The 21965-nt window shown below is 36.9% G+C and overlaps 1 protein-coding gene and 2 long non-coding RNA genes across 4 annotated transcripts in view; 1 reads left to right on the top strand and 2 right to left on the bottom strand.

The window, feature by feature from the left end:
• The window catches only part of DNAJC12 (DnaJ heat shock protein family (Hsp40) member C12), a 51728-nt gene extending 48783 nt beyond the window's left edge, over window positions 1-2945 (bottom strand). The window contains exon 1 of one of the 2 annotated variants that reach the window (XR_013763108.1): window positions 2703-2945. Coding sequence is in view for 1 of the 2 variants with exons in the window: in XM_079135825.1 (XP_078991951.1) it covers window positions 2703-2780 (78 nt within the window). In the remaining variant the exon portion in view is untranslated. The remainder of the gene's footprint in view (window positions 1-2702) is intronic. The other variant, XM_079135825.1, reaches the window with a different exon arrangement.
• Window positions 1-10589, bottom strand: part of LOC306658659 — a 73191-nt gene extending 62602 nt beyond the window's left edge. Inside the window, exon 1 of the long non-coding RNA XR_013763117.1 lies at window positions 10435-10589. This is a non-coding gene — a long non-coding RNA (uncharacterized lncRNA). The remainder of the gene's footprint in view (window positions 1-10434) is intronic.
• Window positions 8740-21965, top strand: part of LOC306658658 — a 31460-nt gene continuing 18234 nt past the window's right edge. Inside the window, exons 1-3 of the long non-coding RNA XR_013763116.1 lie at window positions 8740-9432; window positions 12191-12264; window positions 15013-15094. This is a non-coding gene — a long non-coding RNA (uncharacterized lncRNA). The remainder of the gene's footprint in view (window positions 9433-12190; window positions 12265-15012; window positions 15095-21965) is intronic.

The following is a 21965-nucleotide window of genomic DNA, read 5'->3' as shown; positions in this document are numbered from 1 at the left end:
CACATGTTTATTATTTGTTGTTGTTGCTGCTGCTGTTTCCACTTGTGCAAACCTTATAATGCCTCCTTAAATTTTGCATCTAGAGTACCCTGTTTGCCTCACCAGATTACTGTTCTTTCTGTCTCTTCCTTTATTTTTTAAAAACTGTGTACTAGCACCTGATTGAGTTAGGAGTATTGTATTATCGTTAGTTTTCTGGTTTCAATCATTTGTTACCATTAGGTATGATGTTCACATTAACGGAAGCTGATCTGAGAGCAGGAACTCTTTGTATTGTTATTATTTTTTACAGTACTAAGGATTAAAGCCAGGGGCACTTTACCACTAGGTTATAGCTGCAGCCCTTTTATTTTATTTATTTTTATTATTTTTTTATTTATTTATTTTTACAGAGTCTCACAATGCACAGGCTGACCTCAAACTTGCAGTCCTCCTCAGCCTCCATAGTACCTGGGATTACTAGTGGTACACACAGCACCTAACTGCATTACTTTTGCAACTTTTTGCAAGTCAAAAATTATTTTAAAAAAGACATCTTAAAAGTAATGTAATCCCAGTGGCTCAGGAGTCTGAGGCAGGATGATTGCAAGTTCAAAGCCAGCCTCAGCAATTTGGCAAAGCCCTAAGCAACACAGCAAGACCCTGTCTCTAAATAAAATATTTAAAAGGGCTGGGGATGTGGCTCAGTCATTACGCACCCTTGGGTTCAACCCCTGGTAATAATAATAATAATAATAACAACAACAACAACAACGATGATGAAGTCCCCTAGGATAAGATAAATTTACAAAGCTCCAAGTACACAGTTTCCCTGTGAGGTCAAAACAATGGCCACAACTACAACTACAACCTGCTACTCTGTGTCAAGCACTGTTCTAAGCACTTTATATAAATCATATCTCAATCTCCACAACTCTATGAAGTGGGTAACTATTGATCTCCATTTTAAAATTAAGAAACTGAGACAAAAAAAAGTAAGTTTCTCCAGTTCACACAATTTTAAGTGGGAGAGTAAAATTTCAAACCCAGGCAGTATGAAATCAATAAGAAAAACAACTAGAAAAAATAGATGTTTCCATTTATCAGGTTTGTGCTCAGTTTTCAAGTCCATGAAGTCTTGGAGTCATGAAACCTTCTTAGCATTACTGCTGAAATAGTGACCAAATATTTAAGTACCAAATAAGATCGTCATCCGGAAAGATTACTTTATACCTAATGTGGTGTATCAATACTTCAGAAGGTTTTATAGCATGTATCTTTGGTGTCAAATCTGATAAATGGAGAAAATACTGGCTGATTTGGGATCAGACTTCAGTATATTATTTTAAAATGTGAAGGATGTTGTTTTCTACTCAACAGCATGGAAATTCTCCCTGATTTATGTATATCATATATAAGGTAAAGTAGTAAATTAGTCTCATTGCTTATTATCAATGCTATATTTTTAATTTGTAATGAATGATTTTTAAAAATCTCTGAGAGAAAAAAAGCTTCACAATTACTGTTCTAGAACCATTAGAAAATATGCAATTTTATGTTGGATATAATTAATTTCCAACACAAGCTTTAAATAGTAAAAACTATAAATCAAATCAAAACATTATGTGGGTATATCAATTCAATAGTTAAAAGTAAAATCAAAATATCAATTTTCTTTTAAGTCATTTTGAGTATGAAGAGTTCTGGTTAATTGTAGAGCATTAAATCAAATAATATTTTAAGTGAAGGAAACGCATCCAGTACAAATCAAGTTAAGGAAATTTCACATTAAATTTTAAAATGACAAAACTTTTTAATGGAAAGGACATCTATTTAAAAAAAAAAAGTGAGAGAGAAGCTACCAGGGAGACTGAGGCAAGAATATTACAAATTCAAGGCCAACCTCGGCAACTTAGCAAGACCCTGTCTCAAAATAAAAAATAAGAATGACTGGGTAGTTCAGAGGTGTAGTAACCCTGGGTTCAATCCCAATACCAAAAAAGGAAGGAAGGAAGGAAGGAAGGAAGGAAGGAAGGAAGGAAGGAAGGAAGGAAGGAAGGAAGGAAGGGAGGGAGGGAGGGAGGGAGGGAGGGAGGGAGGGAGGGAGGGAGGGAGGTGGAGGGTAGAGGAAATTATACATACGTAAAGAAGTAAGGAAATTGTAACAACCCTGGAGTTTTTCATGCATGTTTCACATGTGCATGTTTTGTTTCAGAAACCACGTTTTCTGAAAGTAATTTCTGTCACAATTTGAGATATTAACATAAAAGGATAATTCTTGATTTGTAATTTAAGTGATCATAAAAATACATATCTTAATAAAATACTTTAAAATAACTGATTTACCGGAAAGTTACATTTCATCTCAAATATAGCATGAATTACTACAATATATATATAGTTCAGTGTATATTCTAAAACATCACCATCAGCAATTACATTAAATTTTCTAATATGCGTTTTTAGCATACTGTAAAATAGAATGTGCGACCATTTGCCATAATATACAAACAGTATTTGATCAGAACCTTCCATATAACTTATAACTACCATGGGATGCTATTCAAGACCCAACATATATTTAATCCTTAACGTTCTTTGAGCTAAAATGCTTTAAAGAGATACATGATTAGGATTTTAGACAATGTAACTAAAAGTTCACGGTTAACATCTTAACTAAAAACTTGAAACGGCTGAGAAACAAAAGCATTATCCATTCTTACCGAAGAGAGTTCATCACATCCCAGTAATGTGTAGTAATCTTCACAATCTTCTAACCTGTAATTCAGTATTGCATCCATTTAGATCAATAAATCAGCTTCTCTCAGAAACAAGAGACAAAATGAGCTTCAAATTAATAGGAAAACCCTCTTTAAATCTGAATGACAAAGGCACGTTCCAAACAGCAAAAGCTAGCTTTAAGACGGGTCACAGTCAATACACCAGATGTCAATCTAGACCTTTGTAAACACTACCTCTCATTGGCCGTTTGCTGAGGAGAAAAGAGTCGATCACATGCCTGATGCTGCAGTGCTGCCTGGGATCTGTAGTTTATGAAGTGGTACAGCTCAACTATTCATCTTATGGGCTAATAAAGCCTTTTTACAAATTCGGCAAATCGGTCGTCTTCTCTGTTTCCTACATATTTTTATCTTTTTTTCTTCTTTTTTAAGAAACAGAAGAAAATTTGAAACAGCAACAAAATTTTAGGATTTATTAGCTGTGAAATGAGTACTTTTTGAATGTTTAGAACATTTTGTAATTTGGGGGCGGGGCTAGAGAGTGTAAAGCACTTACCTAGCATGCTCTAGGTCCTAAATTCAATCCCCAGAACAAAAAGGGGAAAAAAAAGTAATTTTTAAAATAGTTTTAGAGTAGAAGAAAATAAAAACTAGGGTAACAGGTTCTCATTTGTTTGATTACATTCATTCAATAAATATTTATTGGGGTCCTATTTTGTGCTCACACAAACTCTTGATTCCTGTAGAACTTTTTTTTTTTTTTTTTTTTTTTTTAAGTGCTCAGGGTGGAATTCATGACCCGTGAATGCTAGGCAAGTTCTTTTCCGCCAAGATATACCCCCAGTCTCTAGAGGTTTCGTTGTGATGGAGAAGAAGAAAGGATAAACATATGTAGAAACAGGATTATTTGAAATAGTGTTTTGTTTTACACTGGATATAGGACAGTAAGAAGGAAAATGGTATAACCTGAGTCAGATTGCTGTGCCATTTGTCCTGGGCTGGTTCTCTCCAGGCTCAGGTGTCTAGAGTAGGGTGGATCTAGGATACCATGCTTAGATCCTCACTTAGTTGCTGAGGCTGGCCCTGAATTTACAATCCTTCTGCCTCAACCTCCAAGTAGGTAGGATTATAGGCAGGTGCCACTGCACCCAACTTGCCTTAACACTTCAAACCACCCCATAAATTTTAACTTTAGAAGAAAAAATACTGGTTCATCTAGCCCACCTCTACAAATCTTATTTAAGATTTATTTCCGATGAGAAGCAAGAAAAAGGACAGAAGCACCATTGTTACTAATTCTTCATTATCCATGCTCTCTTCCCAAAAGTTCTGTGTGAAATTTTTTTTTTTGTAGTTTACTCTGTGTGAAATTTTAAAACAAAATACAATTACTTCTTCTTTTGAAATTTTTCCACATCATTTGAGGTGTTTGGAGTTCTACTTGGGTATCACAAAATCTTAATCACTGATGGCTGTTCTTTAAATGATGTGAAATGGTTACTTTGAAAAATAGCATAGTGGTCTCCCCAGAATTATCATAGGGGCTGGGAATATAGCTTAGTTGGTAGAGTGCTTACCTTGCATGCACAAGACCCTGGGTTTAATCCCCAGTACCACACACACAAAAAAAATTATCATAGAACTACCATACACTCTAGTCATTTCATTTCTGGGTATATATACACACACATCCTTACAGCATTATTCATAATAGCTAAAAGGTGAAGGCAACCTAAATGTTCATCAAAAGAAGAGTAAACAAAATATGGAGGGAAGAGGACATAGCTCAGTGGTAAAGCATTTTGCCTAACATGCATGGAACCCTGGGTTTCATCTCCAGCAGCAGCAGTACCACCACCACCACCAACAACAACAACAACAAACACAAACACATATACATACACACACATATGAACATATACATATATATGGAATATTAGTCAACCTTGAAAAGGAAAGAATTCTGACACACACTACCACCTAGATGAAACTCAAAAACATTATGCTTCACAGTGAAAGAAGCTAATTGCAAAATGACAAATACTGCATTATTCCACTTATTTGAGGTATCTATAGTAACCAAATTCATGGAGAAAGAAGTAGATGTCACCAGGGACTAGGGAGAAAGATGAATGGGGAGTCATTTTTTTTTTTTAATGGGTACAGAGTTTTAGTATGGGAAGATGAAAAAAGTTCTAAAGATGGATGGTAGTAATAACTGCACACAATATAAATGTACTTAATGCCACTGAACTGTACACTTAAAAATGGTTAAATTAGTACAGGCGCACACCTGGGGCTCTGGAAGCTGAGGTAGGAGGATCGCCGGTTCAAAGCCAAAGAAAAAGCGAGGTGCTAAGCAACTCAGTGAGACCCTGTCTCTAAATAAAACACAAAAATAGGGCTGGGAATGTGGCTCAGCAGTCGAATGCCCCTGAGTTCAATCCCCTATACTGCCCCCCCAAAAAAATGGTTAAATGAAGACAGGTGGTGACCAAGTTGGCGACTTGGAAGGTTAAGGTAGGAGGATCACAAAATTAAGGCCAGCCTCAACAATTCAGTGAGACCTTCGACAACTTAGTGAGAACTGCTTCAAAATAAATAAATTTTAAAAAAGGGCTTGGGATGTAGCTCAGTGGTAAAGTACCCTTGGATTCATTTCCCAGAAACAAAAAGAAACAAAAAGAGGTTGAATGGACTGGGTGTGGTGGCACACACCTGTAAACCCAGTGACTCAGGAGGCTGAGGCAGGAGGATTGCAAGTTTAAGTCCAGCCTAAGCCAGTTTAGTAAGACTGTCTTAAAATAAAAAAATTTTAAAAGGGTTGGGTATATAACTCAGGGATAAAACATCCCTGGGTTCAATCCCCTATACCTAAAAAAAAAAAAAAAAAAAAAAAAAAAAAGAAAGTTAAATGACAACTTGTAACAGGGGTTCACTTGATGCTTTGACTATATCCCTTGTCGCTTTGAAACTTAAATGATTTTGTGTTTTTCCCAACCTTTTCCCTGACCTTTTCTCTGATCTTCTTTTCCCTAACCTCTCCTCCCTGATCTTTTCCCTGATCTTTCCTTCCTCATCTCTTCTCCCTAAACTTATTCTCTCCAAATCACCTCTATGAAAGCCCCCTGTTCCTGCTGATGGGCAGAATCACAGCCTTTGGGATAGGAATCCCCTATGTTTCTCCTTTGCTAGCAAAACAGTAAACTGTCTTTTTCCTTTTTCTCAAAACTGTGTTCTCGTTTTTGGGATTGGCATTGGGGACAAGGACTGAGCTTTCTGCAACAAACTTTGATGTGATGTGTATCTTATGGCAATTTAAAAAAAAAAATAGGGGCTGGAGAAGTAACTTAGTGGTAGAGCAATTCCCTAGTATGAGTGAGGCCCTGGATTTGATCCCTAGCACCACTCGTGCATACACTAAAAAAGATGATGTGAAATACCTCAAAGACAAGACAACTCTGGCCAGGAAGGAAATAAATAAGTGTTGTTCTTTATTCCTTCCTTCCTTCCTTTCTTTCTTTTTATTTACTTTAATTTTGTACTGGGGTTAAAACCCAGGGGCGCTCTACCACTGTGCTTCATCCCAGTCCTTTTTTATTTTGAGACAGGGTCTGATGAAGTTGCCAAAACTGACCTAGAACCTGGATCCTCCTGCCTCAACCTCCAAGTCGCTTGGATTACAGGCCTGCCACAAAACAATCTGTGCCTGTCAAAAGTGTTGTTCTTGGGAATAGGACAATGCTCTAATGTTCCGAAGAACAGCAACAATAAAAGATTTATGAAAGAAATTTTGGTAAAGCAGATTTTAACTCACAGGCTATTTTTCCTAGACCATCATGTTCTCATCCTAAACAGTGAAGTTAGAGTTCTAGACACGCTCAACAACTGTTGACCATGGAAGAAATCTGTACATCCTTTCTGAAATGGAAATTGGTACACTACAAGTTAAGAAGTTTTAGGTGGTGCATACCTATAATCCCAGCGACTCAGGAGGCAGAAGCAGGAAGATTGCAAATCTGAAGCCATTCTGGACAATTTAGTCTCAAAATAAATAAAATGAGCTAGGGATGTAGCTCAGTGGTAATGTTGCTGAAAGCTCAGTCCTTGTCCGGTTTTGAGAAAAAGGAAAAACAAGTTTTCTTGCTTTACTAGCAAAGGAGAAACATGGGGGAATCCTGTCCCAAAGGCTGTGATTCTGAATATTATGGGGAACAAGGGATTTTTAAGAGGTGACTCCGAGAAAATGAGATTAGGGAGGAGAGCTCAGGAAGGGAGAAGAAGTTTAGGGAAAAGAAGATCAAGGAGGAGAAGGTTAGGGAAGAGATCAGAGAGAAGAGCAGAGAAGAGGTTGGGAAAAAGAAAAAAAACCATGTAAGTTTCAAAGTGACAAGGAATATAGTCAAAGCATTGAGTGAACTGTTACAATAAAGCAACCCTGGGTCCAATTCCTAGTATCACACACACACACACACACACACACACACACACACAGTTAAAAAGAAGTTTTACATGATCTTTGTTAAGCAATTCCATACCATGAATTTATTCAAAGATTATAATCAATAAAATGTGCAGATATAGCAATAATGATGCTTATCTCAACCAAGATACAGATACCACAGTAAAAGTTGATCAGAAAAAAAAATGAAATGTCCAACAATCATTTAAATAACAGTCCACATTTAGTAGCATACTATGAAGTCATTTTAACCAATTTAGAAACATATACCATTTCTATAAAATGTTCATTCTATTTTCAAGTGAGAAAAAAATTACAACAAAACAGTCGCACTGTGCAAACTTCACTGAGCACTGAGATTTATGCATTTACTGGGTATAAGTTATATCTTGATTTAAGTGTAAAGAAGAAACAAAGTATGCTCATTTTTATTTTTTTTGTTGATGGGGATTGAACCCTGGGACTTTGAAGTGCTAAGCACACACTCTTCCACAGATCTACACCCTCCACCTCTTTTAAATTTATATTTAAGCCAGTGGTGTACATTGTAATCCCAGTCAATCAGGAGGCAGAAGCAAGAGGATCCAGGCCAGTTTCAGCAAGGACCTAAGCAACTCAGAGAGACCCCATCTCTAAATAAAATATATAAAGGAGTTGAGGATGTGACTCAGTGATTAAATGCCTCTGTGTTCAATCCTAATAACACAAATAAATAAGTAAACTTTAAAAGTGTATGTGGTATGGTTCCAGTGTTACAAATATACATTGTGTGTATATTTATGACATATGAGAAAGTATATACACCAAAATAGGATGTTATAAAGGTTATAACTCACTATGGGGTCATCGGTGATTTATCATTTATTCTTTTTATTCATCTACATATGCTAAGATGAACATAGATTATTATTCTAAAGTAAGAAAAAAAAAAAAAAAAAAAAAAAAAAACAAGCCAGTAAAAGCTGCAAATTACCAAAGGCCACACAGCAATTTACTTACTTAGTAGACTATTCAGAGAGCCTGTTTCAAGGACTGCTTTGGTCAGCTTTGGTTTTATTGCGTATTTTCGGTGGCTGTCATTAGCCAATTAACTCAACCTTTGAAGCTAATAGTGCACTGTGGGGTTGACAAAGAAGAAAAAAATGGGGACTGTTGGTGTATCTCAATGGTAGAGGACTTCCCTAGCATGGGTTGGATCCTCAGCACTACAAGAATTGCTGAATGGAATTAAAGAGTAATAAAACTACCCTGAACTCTACTCCATATTCCTTGATAGGGCTTATCTAGATCACCAGACCTCTCATTTCATTAAATTAATTGAAAAGACAAGATTGATCCATATGAAACTTTAGCACATCGCATAATGAAATCCTGCAGCTTTGAGTGAAATTTTAATTGTAATTCATAAAAACATTCACAAAGTACATGGAAAAAAGAAGGTGGTGCAGGAAGCATCGCTCGCCCTAGGACCACAACTCCCACAAGGCACAGCGAGAAAGGCGCAGAAGGGGTGACGGGGGAACGTGCCATTGCTTCCGGTCTCCCGGGCGTCATCTCTCCGGAAGTGCTGTATTTACTTGAAATGCTTAGTCCGGAGGTGGTAAGAGAAAGATCCCTAACACGTCTCAGATGAAAAAGAGAAAGGCCGGGAGCTAAGGGGTTACAAGCCCCAGTATCTCTGAGCGAGGACGGAATTATAGCCAACCCATAGGTGGGCTCTGCGCCGACCCCAGAGTCCACTCAGACATTCCCTTCTCCGACCTCATTTTTCCCTCCGAGCTCGCGCTGGATCTCGTCGTGCAAAATGGAACCCGCGTCTTTCCTTTGCGGTTCTGACATACCCGAGTTTCCAAGGCGCAAACCCAAATTCCAGAAACGGTACCTGGAACCAGCCGTTTGTCCTGGTATCCCACCCCGCTCTCTTACTGGCTGGAATACTGGAAAGCTACTGTGCCTCCGATACACGGACTGGATTCGACTTAGCTTCCAGCTCTCAAAACCTGCTCCTCAGAATCTACCGATCGGTTAGAGCTCAAGATCCATTTGAAAGGACCTTTCTAGGACCTTAAATGCCCTAGGTGACCGTCCCTCCATTTTGTAAAACAGGGAATAAGATCCCTCCCTGGCTTCCGAAGCAGAACAGCGTCCTGATCCAAGAATAAAATGTGTCAAAAAGTTTTGTTAAGTCAAACATAAAGGAGTTAAAAATGGTTCTTCAAAGATTGTTGGAATATTTGAAGCTGTAATCAGGTGTGATGACAAATGCTATTAATTCCATTGTTAAGACTAATTATAGTGCACAGGATGTTAATAATAGTTTTTTGTTTTTTGTTTTTTTTTTTTTTTGTGGAATTGGAGAGACGGGGTGTCTGGGAACTGGGTGCTTTCCACTCAGTTATGGTGTGAACCCAAACTGCTCTTAAAAATAAGGGATTTTGCGGGGGAGAGGGGTGATTTTTGTGTGTGGTGCTGAGGTTCCAACCCTGGACCTCAGGCTTGCTAGGCACTGTGTACCACTGAGTTTTATTCATTTTTAAACAGTAGCAATAGGAAATATAACCACCTATCAGTGAACAAAGTTACAACAAATTTAGCTTAATGGTCATAATTTTATCCGAAATTCTAGAGATCAAACAACAATTTCCATTTTGTAGATCAGCTCAGTTCAGATGAGCTGAGTAGGATGGCGTTATGGACAGAAAAGGGCCGACAAAAAGCAGAAACAACAAAAAGCTGATTGGTGGTTTGAAAATTACTTTCCTTGTAAAGGTTAAAGCAGGTGGAACTTGTAATTTTAATCATGTTAGCTAAAACGGGTCTGTGTTGGAGATTTGGGTATGTTCTCTCCCGCTCGCCTTGCTTTCTCTCCCCTGATGTCTTGGAAGGTAATGGAATGGGGTTCCACCTTACCCTCTGAGTATAAATCTTGCTGCCTGACCACTGGTGACTATCTTAAAACTGGAAATCCCCCCTTCTTTACCCTCTCCTCCTCCCTAATAGCAAGGGAAATAAGACTAGCATTTTTCCTGTCCCAGGCTAAGCTAAGGTGTCCTTCATGGCCCAAAAGAATAAAGAAACCAAACCTGGGACCTGGAGCAAATGACTCTCTCAAGGATACCCCCTGAAAACTTACTAATTATACCTACTGATAATATTTGTATTCCTGCTCATGTACTCCTCTTTTATTTGTTTTTGGATTTGTTTGATAGCAGGAAGCCAGGGAAACTTTACTACTGAGCTACATCCCCAGACCTTTTTATTTTTTATTTTGAGACTATCTTCTTGCTAACATTGCTGAGACTAATCTTGAATTTGCAATCCTCCTGCCTCAGCCTCCCAAGTCATATCCCTCTTTTAAAGGCCCTGTGTTCCCCTTGGCAGGAAAAACCATAGCTTCTGGGGCAGGAATCCCCTGTGTTTCTCCTTTGTTAGCAAATCAGTGAAACTTGTTCCTTTTTCTCAAAAAGAACTGTCAAAAGGAGGGACTGGGGTTGTGGCTCAATGATAGAGTGTTTGCCTCCCGTGCATGGGGCCCTGGATTCAGTCCTCAACACCACATAAATAAACAAAGATATTGTATCCATCTACAACTAAAAATTTTTAAAAATTTAAAGGAGAGGGTCTAAAGATTCCTATCTAAAACCAAACATTTTAAATATTTAAATTATGATAATAATATTTCAAAGTGCTGGGGGTATAGCTCAGTGGTAGAGTGCTTGTCTAGCATACTCAAGGCCCTAGGTTTGATCCCCAGCACCGCCAAAAAATAAAAATAATAATATCTCTGGAAAAATATACAAGAAACCCTTAAGAGTAGTTACCTTTATGGAGGGGAACTAGATGGCCTGAGTACAGAAATGGGAGGTAAACTATACTGGACACTTTTTTATTCTTTATGCATTTTTACTGTGTTTTCAGCTTTTTAAAATTTGTGTTGAGGGGAGATAGAGGGGAATCAAGCTCATGGCATCCTAAACATACATTCTACAACCCGCAGCCCTTTATTTTGCATTGAGTATAGAAAAGTGGTTAATATACCATTTGTTAGTAAAGGAACAATTCACAAAATTGGGTCTTCTATTTAACAGGTTTATTTGAAAGAGTTGGAATGAAACTCCTTGAGCATGTCTAGGAAACAAGCATTTAAATATCTCCCTGACATCTCACATTTTTTTCTTCTCAAATAGAATTGTGGTGGAGTATGTTAGTAGTCAGGTAGTAACCAGATAACAAAGATAGTTAAAGGTAATAGTTACTTAAAGGCATGAGACTGGATGAGATTACTCATGAGATTAACAGAGTAAGATCTGTGATCCCCTGATCCTATCAGTTCTGATTCCAAGAACCTAGACCAGTGGTCCTCTAGTCTGGCTACACTTTACAGTCACTTAGTACTTTGTATGGTTAAAATAAGGAGATGGTTTTATGAACCATACAGTATATTGCCATACAATGAGGTGGTTTTTTCCCACAGTGCTTAAAAAAGAAGGAAAATAAAAACAAATGTCACAAGGAATACACTCAATAAATGAGGTAAATTAACTATAGAATGATAAGTTTCAATTTCACCCAATTATTAAAATCTAGTTGCTCAGTTAGGATGGAAGTAGTTCTCTGTGAATGTAAAATCTAATCAAAACTTGAGGGTTACCTTCCTACAAGAGAGTCTCAAGAGAAATGAATTGCCCAATGCAGCGGAGGCCTGCAAGGTCCCTTGATGCTAGAAAGGGGTGCTAGTATTGCAGGACAAGTCATCAGAATGGCCTCAAAGGCTGGTAGAAAGTAACCTTGCCACAGTCTTAGTTTTCAGTGTCTGTGAAAATCCTCAGTTTGTATGTGTTCTAAAGTCTAATAGTTGAGGCTAGTAAGTTACATATGTGGAGTGGCATAACATTATCATGGGGAGGGACAGTAAAAATTTCATGTTGTTCTTATCATAGCAAAATGTATGTCACTCACGTAGCAAACTTTGCAACTGTCTGTTGGGTTTTTTCTTTCTTTTTTGCAGTGTTGGGGATTAAGTCCAGGGTCTTCTGCATACTAGGCAAGCACTCTACCTCTGAGCTGCATACTCAGCTCTATGTAAGTATTTGGAATTATTCCTTGGAACCACCAAATGACCCAGCTATACTATTCCTCAGTATTTAGTCTAAATAGTTAAAATCAGCATACTGTAGCAATGCATGCATATCCATTTTTTTCTGTTTTTTGGGTTATTTTTTGCATACCCATTTTTATAGCAGCAAAATTCACAATAGGCAAACTATGACTCCAACCTATGTGGACATCAGTGAATGAATGGATAAAGAAAATATGGCATATGTTTACAACAGAGTTTTATTCAGCCATAAAGAATGAAATTATTTCAGTTATGGAAAATGGGTGAACTTCAGAACAAAAATGTTAAGTGAAATAAGCCAAACTCAGAAAGTCAAGGGTTGTATGTTTTCTCTCATATGTGGAAACTACACAGGACAAAGGAAAAGAAAGTTGGGGAGGTGAAGATCTCATGAAAATGAAAGGGAGATCAGTAGAGTAGAGGGACAGGGGTGGGGCGGGAAAAGGGAAATTGGGGAATGATAATGGCCAAATTATATTGTTATATTAGGGGCATGTAAGAATATGTAACAATGAATCCCACCATTATGTACAATTATAATGTACCAATAAAAATATGGGAAAAATATTGGAATCACTCCAAAGCTACATTAACACTTATGTGCCAAGATCTTCCTGAACACCAATTAAAAAGGAATCTCAGGGTGGGGCATGGGTATTTTTTTAAAGCTCCTCAGTGATTCTAACATAGAGCAAGGTGACACCTAGACCTAGGATATTAATCTGATGGGAAATATTAATGAATAAAAATAATAACTTATAATGAATCCTTCCTATGTCCTAGGTTTCATCCTCTCTGATAAATTTAGAGAATCCATTTAATTCAGTGATCAATTCACAGATACTATATGGATTCTGTGAAAACCCAAGCTTACCAAATAAATGTCTGGCAAAAGGAAAATATAAATATAGAGTAATATTCATGAGCGCACTGGTGGCTAGGCAGATGTTGCTTGAGAACATGGTATGTGCTGTGGGGATATAAAAGGAATCAATTTTAGTGGTTCTTCCTATAAGGAACTTGCAATGCAATTAAAGAGACAAGATTGAACTTGTGACCTGCAGATCAAATCTAAATGTCAAGTTCTCTGCACTTACATTCTAGCCCCCTTACAGACATGTGAGATTATAACTCATGATCTATATGTATGCAAATATATAGATTCAATAGCTATCCAAGTAGAAAAATATATACTCAACTATGAGGTACTGTGGTTAAATGCATATGACCTAAAATCAGAAAGGATTCAAATCCCAGATACCACTTAACAGCTGTGGGATCCTACTTAATGGTCTTGTGCCTCAGATTGCTCTTTTCCATCTATACAAGAGGATGACAATAGCCACTTTCTTCACAGGATTGAATAGGGTACCTGTGGTATCTGGTATGTAATAATAGCTCCATAAATATCAGCTCTTGTTATCCTGGTTAATAGGTGCTAAAAGGTGAGTTAAGGAAAGGACAAAGGGAGTTGTTGGGGAAGCCATAAAGAAGGGTAATCTGACCAATAAGGGAAGAATGAAGTGGTTTTGTCCAGATGAAGAGAAGACAAAACAATGTAGACCTAAGCAAAAGCTCAGAAGAGATGGTGACCAGGCCTGAGTATATAAGCCATAGGTTTCAAGACTGTCACACCGGGGAGTTTTCTTAAGATTTGAATTGTAAAAACTAAAGACACTGCTGGTGCCTGTTCCATGATACATACTATGTGTCTGTAGTAATCATTGTAGTGATTTTTCATTTTTTCTCCTTCCATAATTTGGCAAGTATTAAATTGATTTCAAGAATTCAAACTTCTGCTGAGTATTTCAGAGTTCATTACAGATTTTGGAGGGATTCTGGGATTGGACCCAGGACCTTAAGCATGCAAGCACAGCTTAAAAACTGAGCTCTACCCTATCCACTTAGTTCTCAGGATGCTTATGCTTAGGCATAGTCACCAGCACTACTTCATGATCACCACTAGAGGGACTAGAACCAAAGGAATCATCAAATTTTTTAGATACAGTATTGTATTTACTTTTCTTGATTCCTGTTCAACACTCTTAATTTTTTTCTTTGAACCACATTTATTATTTCATGAATTGTGTGTGTATGTATATTGTGTTGTATGCAGTTACATCCCCAATTCTTATTTTTTTGAGACAGGATTTCACTAAATTGGTGAGGCTGACCTTGAACTTGCATCAGCCTCCCAATTCCCTGGAATTACAGGCATGCGTGCACCACGTGCCTCGCTATTTGTACATTTTAAAAATATTTTGAAATCCAAACCTTACTCAAGGAAAACTAAAGAAGATGACTGGGGAGGAATAGTTCAGTGGGTTAAACAAAGGGGAATGAAGGGATGAGACTAGGAAAGACGGTAGAGTGAATCAGACATGACTTTCCCATGTTCATATGTGAATACACCACCAGTGAAACTCTACATCATGTACAACCACGACTGGGATCCTAATTAGAATAAGTTATACTCCATGTATGTATAATATGTCAGAATACACTCTACTGTCATGTATATCTAAAAAGAATAAAAACAGAACAACTCAAGAGTCCTACTGACCCTCATCTCTCATTTCTATTTACACAGCTCCTTGTATCATTCCTGATAGTTTCAATGTACATACAAACATGTTTATCCTTTTACTTATGATTTACCCTCCAACTACCATTCTGACTTCATCTCATATCACTCTCTGCCTGCTATGCAGATCTTCAAACTTGCCAAGCTTTTCCAGCCTTAGGACCTTTGCACTCACTGCATCATCTTCCTGGACCACTCTCTTCTCTCAGGTGCGTCACTGAGGTGTCAGTCCATGTGTCAGTTCCTCAGAGAGGTCTTTCATGATTCCTGTCAGATAATTATTCCCCAATCTAAATCACTCACCATCACTGTTTGAAATTACCTCAGTTGTTTATATTCTTGTCTGTTTATTCACTACCCAAATGAAATCTCCATGAGACTAGGAGCCTTGGCTGCCTTGTTTCCTTCCATATCTCTACTGACCAAAACATGAATTAAGAACTCAAAAGTATTTTTCAATAGAAAAAGTGAAAGAGTGCTGTAAATACTATTCTGTGACTTGTTTTTCTTTTCACTTAAAGTATTTTACACAAATTGTATTTTCTTATACATGGATGTATTATTATTTTGTTAGTCATACTCTGAGTTTAAGTTAGATACTCACATGGCTCAAAAATAAAGTAATAAAAGATATTCAGTAAAAAAAATCTCATATCCACTTCCATCTCCCAAGTAATCATTTATATTCATTTATTGTATATCCTGTATTCAAAAACTTATTGTCTTACTATTTTTAAATTTTTTTTATTTTTTTGATTTGTCATATTGTCTTACTCTTATAGCAACACATTATGTATACTGTTCTGCACCTTTAAATAGCTGAGCAGTTTTTACAATATATTTGAATTTAAATCATTTATTTTACTCAATTCTCTACTGATGGTCTTTTGGTTAATTTTCAGTTTTTCTTATTGATAAATGTACAGGAGAATAAATTCCTGTCTAAAGTAAAAGAATACTACCACCAGGTATGATGGTGCATACCTGTAATCCCACCAAATTGAGAGGCTAAGGCAGGCGGATTGCAAGTTTGAGGCTAGCTTCAGCAATTTAGCAAGGCTAAATAAAAAATAAAAGGGCTGAGGATGAGGTACAGTGGTTAAGCATCACTGGATTCGATCCCCAGTACCGGGGGAAAAAAAAAAGAATCTTACCAAACTTTCTTCCGAGAAGAAATTTATGATCACAACAATGGTGTAAAAGAACACCCATTTCCCACACCCTTCCACATGAGTATTACAGATGTTTAAATGTTTGAGAATCTAATGGATGAAAACTGTTATTGAATTGATTTTTCATTTTTCTATTTATATGTAAAGCTGAATGCCATTTCCCATTTTAAAATAGATTTATATATATATAATCACATACTATTTATGAGTACATATATTTTATATATTAATATATATTTGTGTGTGTGTGTGTGTGTGTGTATGTGTTCCTTTTTTTGGTCATTTAACCACTCATCCACATTCCCAACCTTTTTTATATTTTTATTTAGAGACAGAGTCTCTCCAAGTTACCTAGGGCTTCACTGAGTTGCTGAGACTGACTTTGAACTTGCAATCTTCCTGCCTCAGCCTCCCAAGCCATGTGTGCCACCATGCCTGGCTAATTCACATACCACTTAAAGTATTCAACAATGCTTTTATATTCATAACCATTACTACAGTCAAATATTTGGGGTTTTATTTATTGCTGTTTAATTTTACCTGTAAAAAGAGGAACTCCTGCCAGGTACAGTGGTGAGTGCCTATAATCCCAGACATAGGAGACTGAGTCAGGAGGTCTTCAGTTTGAGCTCAGCCTGGGCAACACAGCAAGCCCCCAAGACCTTGACTCAAACAACACAAACATGAAGAAAGAGCAACTCCTTTCAACTTCTTGGCTGTCTCCAAAGGCAGAGGCTAAACTCTTCAACTTTCTGACAAGATCTAAGAACAGAGATCAATTTTTATTCAATTTTTTTTTTTAGAAATTTATCTTTTTTTTTTTTTTTTTAGTTTTGTGTGTAGTGCTGAGGATCAAACGCATTGCCTCAGGCATGCTAGGCAAGTGCTTCACCACTGAGCCACAGTCCCTTTATCCAAATTTGTGTGTGTGTGTGTGATATAAATTTTTATTTATTTATTTGTTTATTTTATTGTAAACAAATGGGATACATGTTGGTTCTCTGTTTGTACATGGAGTAAAGCATACCATTTGTGTAATCCTAAATTTACATAGGGTAATTTTGTTTGATTCATTCTGTTATTTTTTCCCTTCCCGCCAACCCTCCCACCCCTCTTTTCCCTCTATACAATCCTTACTTCTTCCATTCTTGCCCCCCTCCCTAACCCTCACACTAAACTTAACCCTAACCCTAGCACTAACCCCTCCCATCCCCCATTATGTGTCATCATCCGCTTATCAGCGAGATCATTCGTCCTTTAGTTTTTTGAGATTGGCTTATCTCACTTAGCATGATATTCTCCAATTTCATCCATTTGCCTGCAAATGCCATAATTTTATTATTATTTATAGCTGAGTAATATTCCATTGTATATGTATACCACAGTTTCTTTATCCATCAATTGAAGGACATCTAGGTTGGTTCCACAGTCTGGCTATTGTGAATTGAGCAGCTATGAACATTAATGTGGCTGTATCTCTGTAGTATGCTGATTTTAAGTCCTTTGGGTATAGGCCAAGGAGTAGGACAGCTGGGTCAAATGGTGGGTCCATTCCAAGATTTCTACGGAATCTCCACACTGCTTTCCAGAGTGGCTGCACTAATTTGCAGCCCCAACAGCAATGTGTGAGTGTACCTTTTCCCCCACATCCTCTCCAACACCTATTGTTGCTTGTATTTTTGATAATCGCCATTCTAATTGGGGTGAGATGGAATCTTATTGTACTTTTGATTTGCATTTATCTTATTACTAAAGATGGTGAACATTTTTTCATATGTTTTTTGATTGCTTATAGATCTTCTGTGAAGTGTCTGTTCATATCCTAAGCCCATTTGTTGATTGGGTTATTTGTATTCTTGGTGTAGAGGTTTTGAGTTCTTTATATATTCTGGAAATTAGTGCTCTATCTGAAGTATGAGTGGCAAAGATATTCTCCCACTCTGTAGGCTCTCTCTTCGCATTGCTGATAGTTTCCTTTGCTGAGAGAAAGCTATTTAGTTTGAATCTATCCCAGTTATTGATTCTTGCTTTTATTTCTTGTGCTATGGGAGTCCTGTTAAGGAAGTCTGATCCTAAGCCAACAAGTTGAAGATTTGGACCGACTTTTTCATCTTTAAGATGCAGGGTCTCTGGTCTGATTTCAAGGTCCTTGATCCATTGTGTGGTAATTTTTGTGCATGGTGAGAGAGAGGGGTTTAGTTTCATTCTGTTGCATATGGATTTCCAGTTTTCCCAGCACCATTTGTTGAACAGGCTGTCTTTTCTCCATTGCATATTTTTGGCCCCTTTGTCTAGTATGAGAAAATTGTATTTATTTGGGTTTGTGTCCATGTCCTCTATTCTGTACCATTGATCTACCTGTCTATTTTGGTGCCAATACCATGCCGTTTTTGTTACTATTGCTTTGTAGAATAGTCGAAGTTCTGGTATTGCGATACCCCCTGTTTCATTCTTCCTGCTAAGGATTACTTTAGCTATTCTGGGTTTCTTATTCTTACAGATGAATTTCACGATTGCTTGCTCTATTTCTGTAAGGTACGTCATTGGGATTTTAATTGGAATGGCATTGAATCTGTATAGCACTTTTGGTACTACGGCCATTTTAACAATATTAATTCTTCCTATCCAAGAACATGGGTGATCTTTCCATCATCTAAGGTCTTCCTCAATTTCTTTCTTCAATGTTTTGTAGTTTCCATTGTACAGATCTTTCACCTCTTTGGTTAGATTGATTCCCAAGGGTTTTTTTTTTTTTTTTTTTTTTTGGCTATTGGTAATGGAGTTGTTTTCCTCATTTCCCTTTCAGCTGTTTCGTCGCTTGCGTATAAAAATACTTTACATTTATGCGTGTTGATTTTATAGCCTGCTATTTTGCTGAATTCATTGATGAGGACTAGAAGTTTTCTGGAGTAGTTTTTTGGATCCTCTAAATATAGAATCATGTCATCAGCAAATAGTGACAGCTTAAGTTCCTCTTTTTCTATTTGTATCCCTTTAATTTCTTTAGTCTGCCTAATTGCTCTGGCTAGAGTTTCGAGGACAATGTTGAATAGAAGTGGTGAAAGAGGACATCCCTGTCTTGTTCCCAATTTTAAAGGGAATGGTTTCAGTTTTTCTCCATTAAAAACGATGTTGGCTGTGGGCTTAGCATAAATAACCTTTACAATGTTCAGGTATGTTCCTACTATCCCTATTTTTACTAGTGTTTTGAGCATGAAGGGGTGTTGTATTTTGTCAAATGCTTTTTCTGTGTCAATTAAAATAACTATATGATTCTTATCCTTAAGTCTATTGATATGATGGATTACATTTATTGATTTATGGATGTTAAACCATCCTTGCATTCCATGGATGAACCCCACTTGATCGTGGTGCACAATGTTCTTAATATGTTTTTGGATATGATTTGCCAATATTTTGTTAAGGATCTTAGCATCTATATTCATCAAGGATATTGGTCTAAAATTTTCTTTCCTTGATGTGTCTTTGCCTGGTTTGGGTATGAGGGTGATATTAGCTTCATAGAATGAGTTTGGTAGGGTACCCTCCTTTTCTATTTCCTGGAATACATTGAGAAGTATTGGAATGAGTTCTTCTTTGAAGGTCTTGTAGAACTCAGCTGAGAATCCATCTGGTCCTGGGCTTTTCTTGGATGGTAGATTTTTAATGGCTTCTTGTATTTCATTGCTTGATATTGATCTGTTTAAATTGTGTATGTCCTCCTGGTTCAGTTTGGGAGGAGCATATGTCTGTAGAAATTTGTCAATGTCTTTGGTATTTTCTATTTTGTTGGAATACAGATTTTCAAAGTAGTTTCTCATTATGTTATGTATCTCAGTGGTGTCTGTTGTGATAGTTCCCTTTTCATCACGAATTTTAGTAATTTGAGTCTTCTCTCTCCTTCTCTTTACTAGTGTGACTAATGGTTTGTCAATTTTGTTTACTTTTTCAAAGAATCAACTTTTTGTTTATCAATTTTTTTATTTGTTTCTTTTGTTTCAATTTCATTGATTTCAGCTCTGATTTTAATTATTTCCTGTTTTCTACTATTTTTGCTGTTATTCTGTTCTTCTTTTTCTAGGGCTTTGATCTGTAATGTTAGGTCATTTAGTTGTTGACTTTTCATTGTATTCTCGAATGTGCTCCGTGCAATGAATTTTCCTCTTAGTACTGCTTTCATAGTGTCCCAGAGATTTTGATATGTTGTATCGTCATTCTCATGGACCTCTAAGAATTTTTTAATCTCCTCCCTGATGTTTTCTGTTATCCATGTTTCATTCAATAGCATATTATTTAGTCTCCAGGTGTTGAAGTAATATTCTGTTTTTTATTTTGTCATTGATTTCTAATGTCATTCCATTATGATCTGATAGAACACAAGGCAGTATCTCAATTTTTTTGCATTTCCTAAGGGCTGCTTTGTGGCATAACATATGGTCTATTTTTGAGAAGGTTCCATGTGCTGCTGAGAAGAAAGTGAATCTGCTCGTTGATGGATGGAATGTTCTATATATGTCTATTAAGTCTAGGTTATTGATTGTGTTATTGAGTTCTATGGATTCTTTGTTTGGTTGTTGTTTGGAAGATCTATCTAGTGCCAACAGCAGTGCGTTAAAGTCACCCAGAATTATTGTGTTGTGGTCTATGTAATTCCTGAAATTGAGAAGGATTTGTTTGATGTACAGGGATTCATAGTTGTTTGGGGAATAGATATTTACGATCGTTATGTCTTCCTGATTTATGGTTCCCTTAAGCAGTATGAAATGTCCTTCTTTATCCCTTCTGACTAACTTTGGCTTGAAGTCCACTTTATCTGAAATAAAGATGGAAACCCCTGCTTTTTTACTGCGTCCATGTGCATGGTAGGTTTTTTCCCATCCTTTCACTTTTAGTCTGTGGATGTCTTTTTCTAAGAGATGAGTCTCTTGAAGGCAGCATATTGTTGGGTCTGACTTTTTAATCCATTCTGCCAGTCTATGTCTTTTGATTGATGCATTTAGGCCATTAATATTTAGGGTTATTATTGAGATATGATTTGTATTCCCAGTCATTTGGACTTATTTTTGGTTTTTAACTTGGTTTGGTTTCTCCTTTGAGTGGACTTTTCTCTAAGGTAGTTCCTTCCTCGCTGACCTCCATTGTTGTTTTTCATTTCCTCCTCATGGAATATTTTGTTGAGAATATTCTGTAGCACTGGCTTTCTATTTGTAAATTCTTTTAACTTTTGTTTATCATGGAAGGATTTTATTTCATCTTGAAATCTGAAGGTTAGTTTTGCTGGGTATAGGATTCTTGGTTGACAACCTTGCTCTTTCAGAGCTTGAAATATGTTGTTCCAGGCCCTTCTAGCTTTTAGAGTCTGGGTTGAGAAGTCTGCTGCTATCCGTATTGGTCTCCCCCTATATGTAATCTGATGCTTTTCTCTCACGGCCATCAAAATCCTATCTTTATTTTGAATGTTAGGCATTTTCATTATAATGTGCCTTGGTGTGGATCTGTTGTGATTTTGTGCATTTGGTGTTTTGTAAGCCTCTTGTATTTGATTTTCCATTTCATTCTTCAGGCTTGTGAGATTTTCTGATATTATTTCATTGAATAGGTTGTTCATTCCTTTGGGTTGAATCTCCATGCCTTCCTCAATCCCAGTAACTCTTAAATTTGGTCTTTTCATGATGTCCCATAGTTCTTGGAGATTCTGTTCATGATTTCTTACCATCTTCTCTGTTTGGGCAACTTTATTTTCAAGATTAAATATTTTGTCATTTGGTAGAATGCTTGCCTTGCAAGCATAAGGCCCTGGGTTCAATCCCCAGCACCGCAAAAAAAAAAAAAAAAAAAAAAAAAAAAAAAAGATTAAATATTTTGTCTTCATTGTCTGAGGTTCTGTCTTCCAAGTGGTCTAGTCTTT

The sequence above is a fragment of the Sciurus vulgaris genome, assembly GCF_902686455.1.
Source record: "Sciurus vulgaris genome assembly, chromosome: 4".
Taxonomy (NCBI): domain Eukaryota; kingdom Metazoa; phylum Chordata; class Mammalia; order Rodentia; family Sciuridae; genus Sciurus; species Sciurus vulgaris.
Note: the sequence above shows the minus strand (reverse complement) of the source record. Positions and strands in the feature narration are given on the sequence as shown.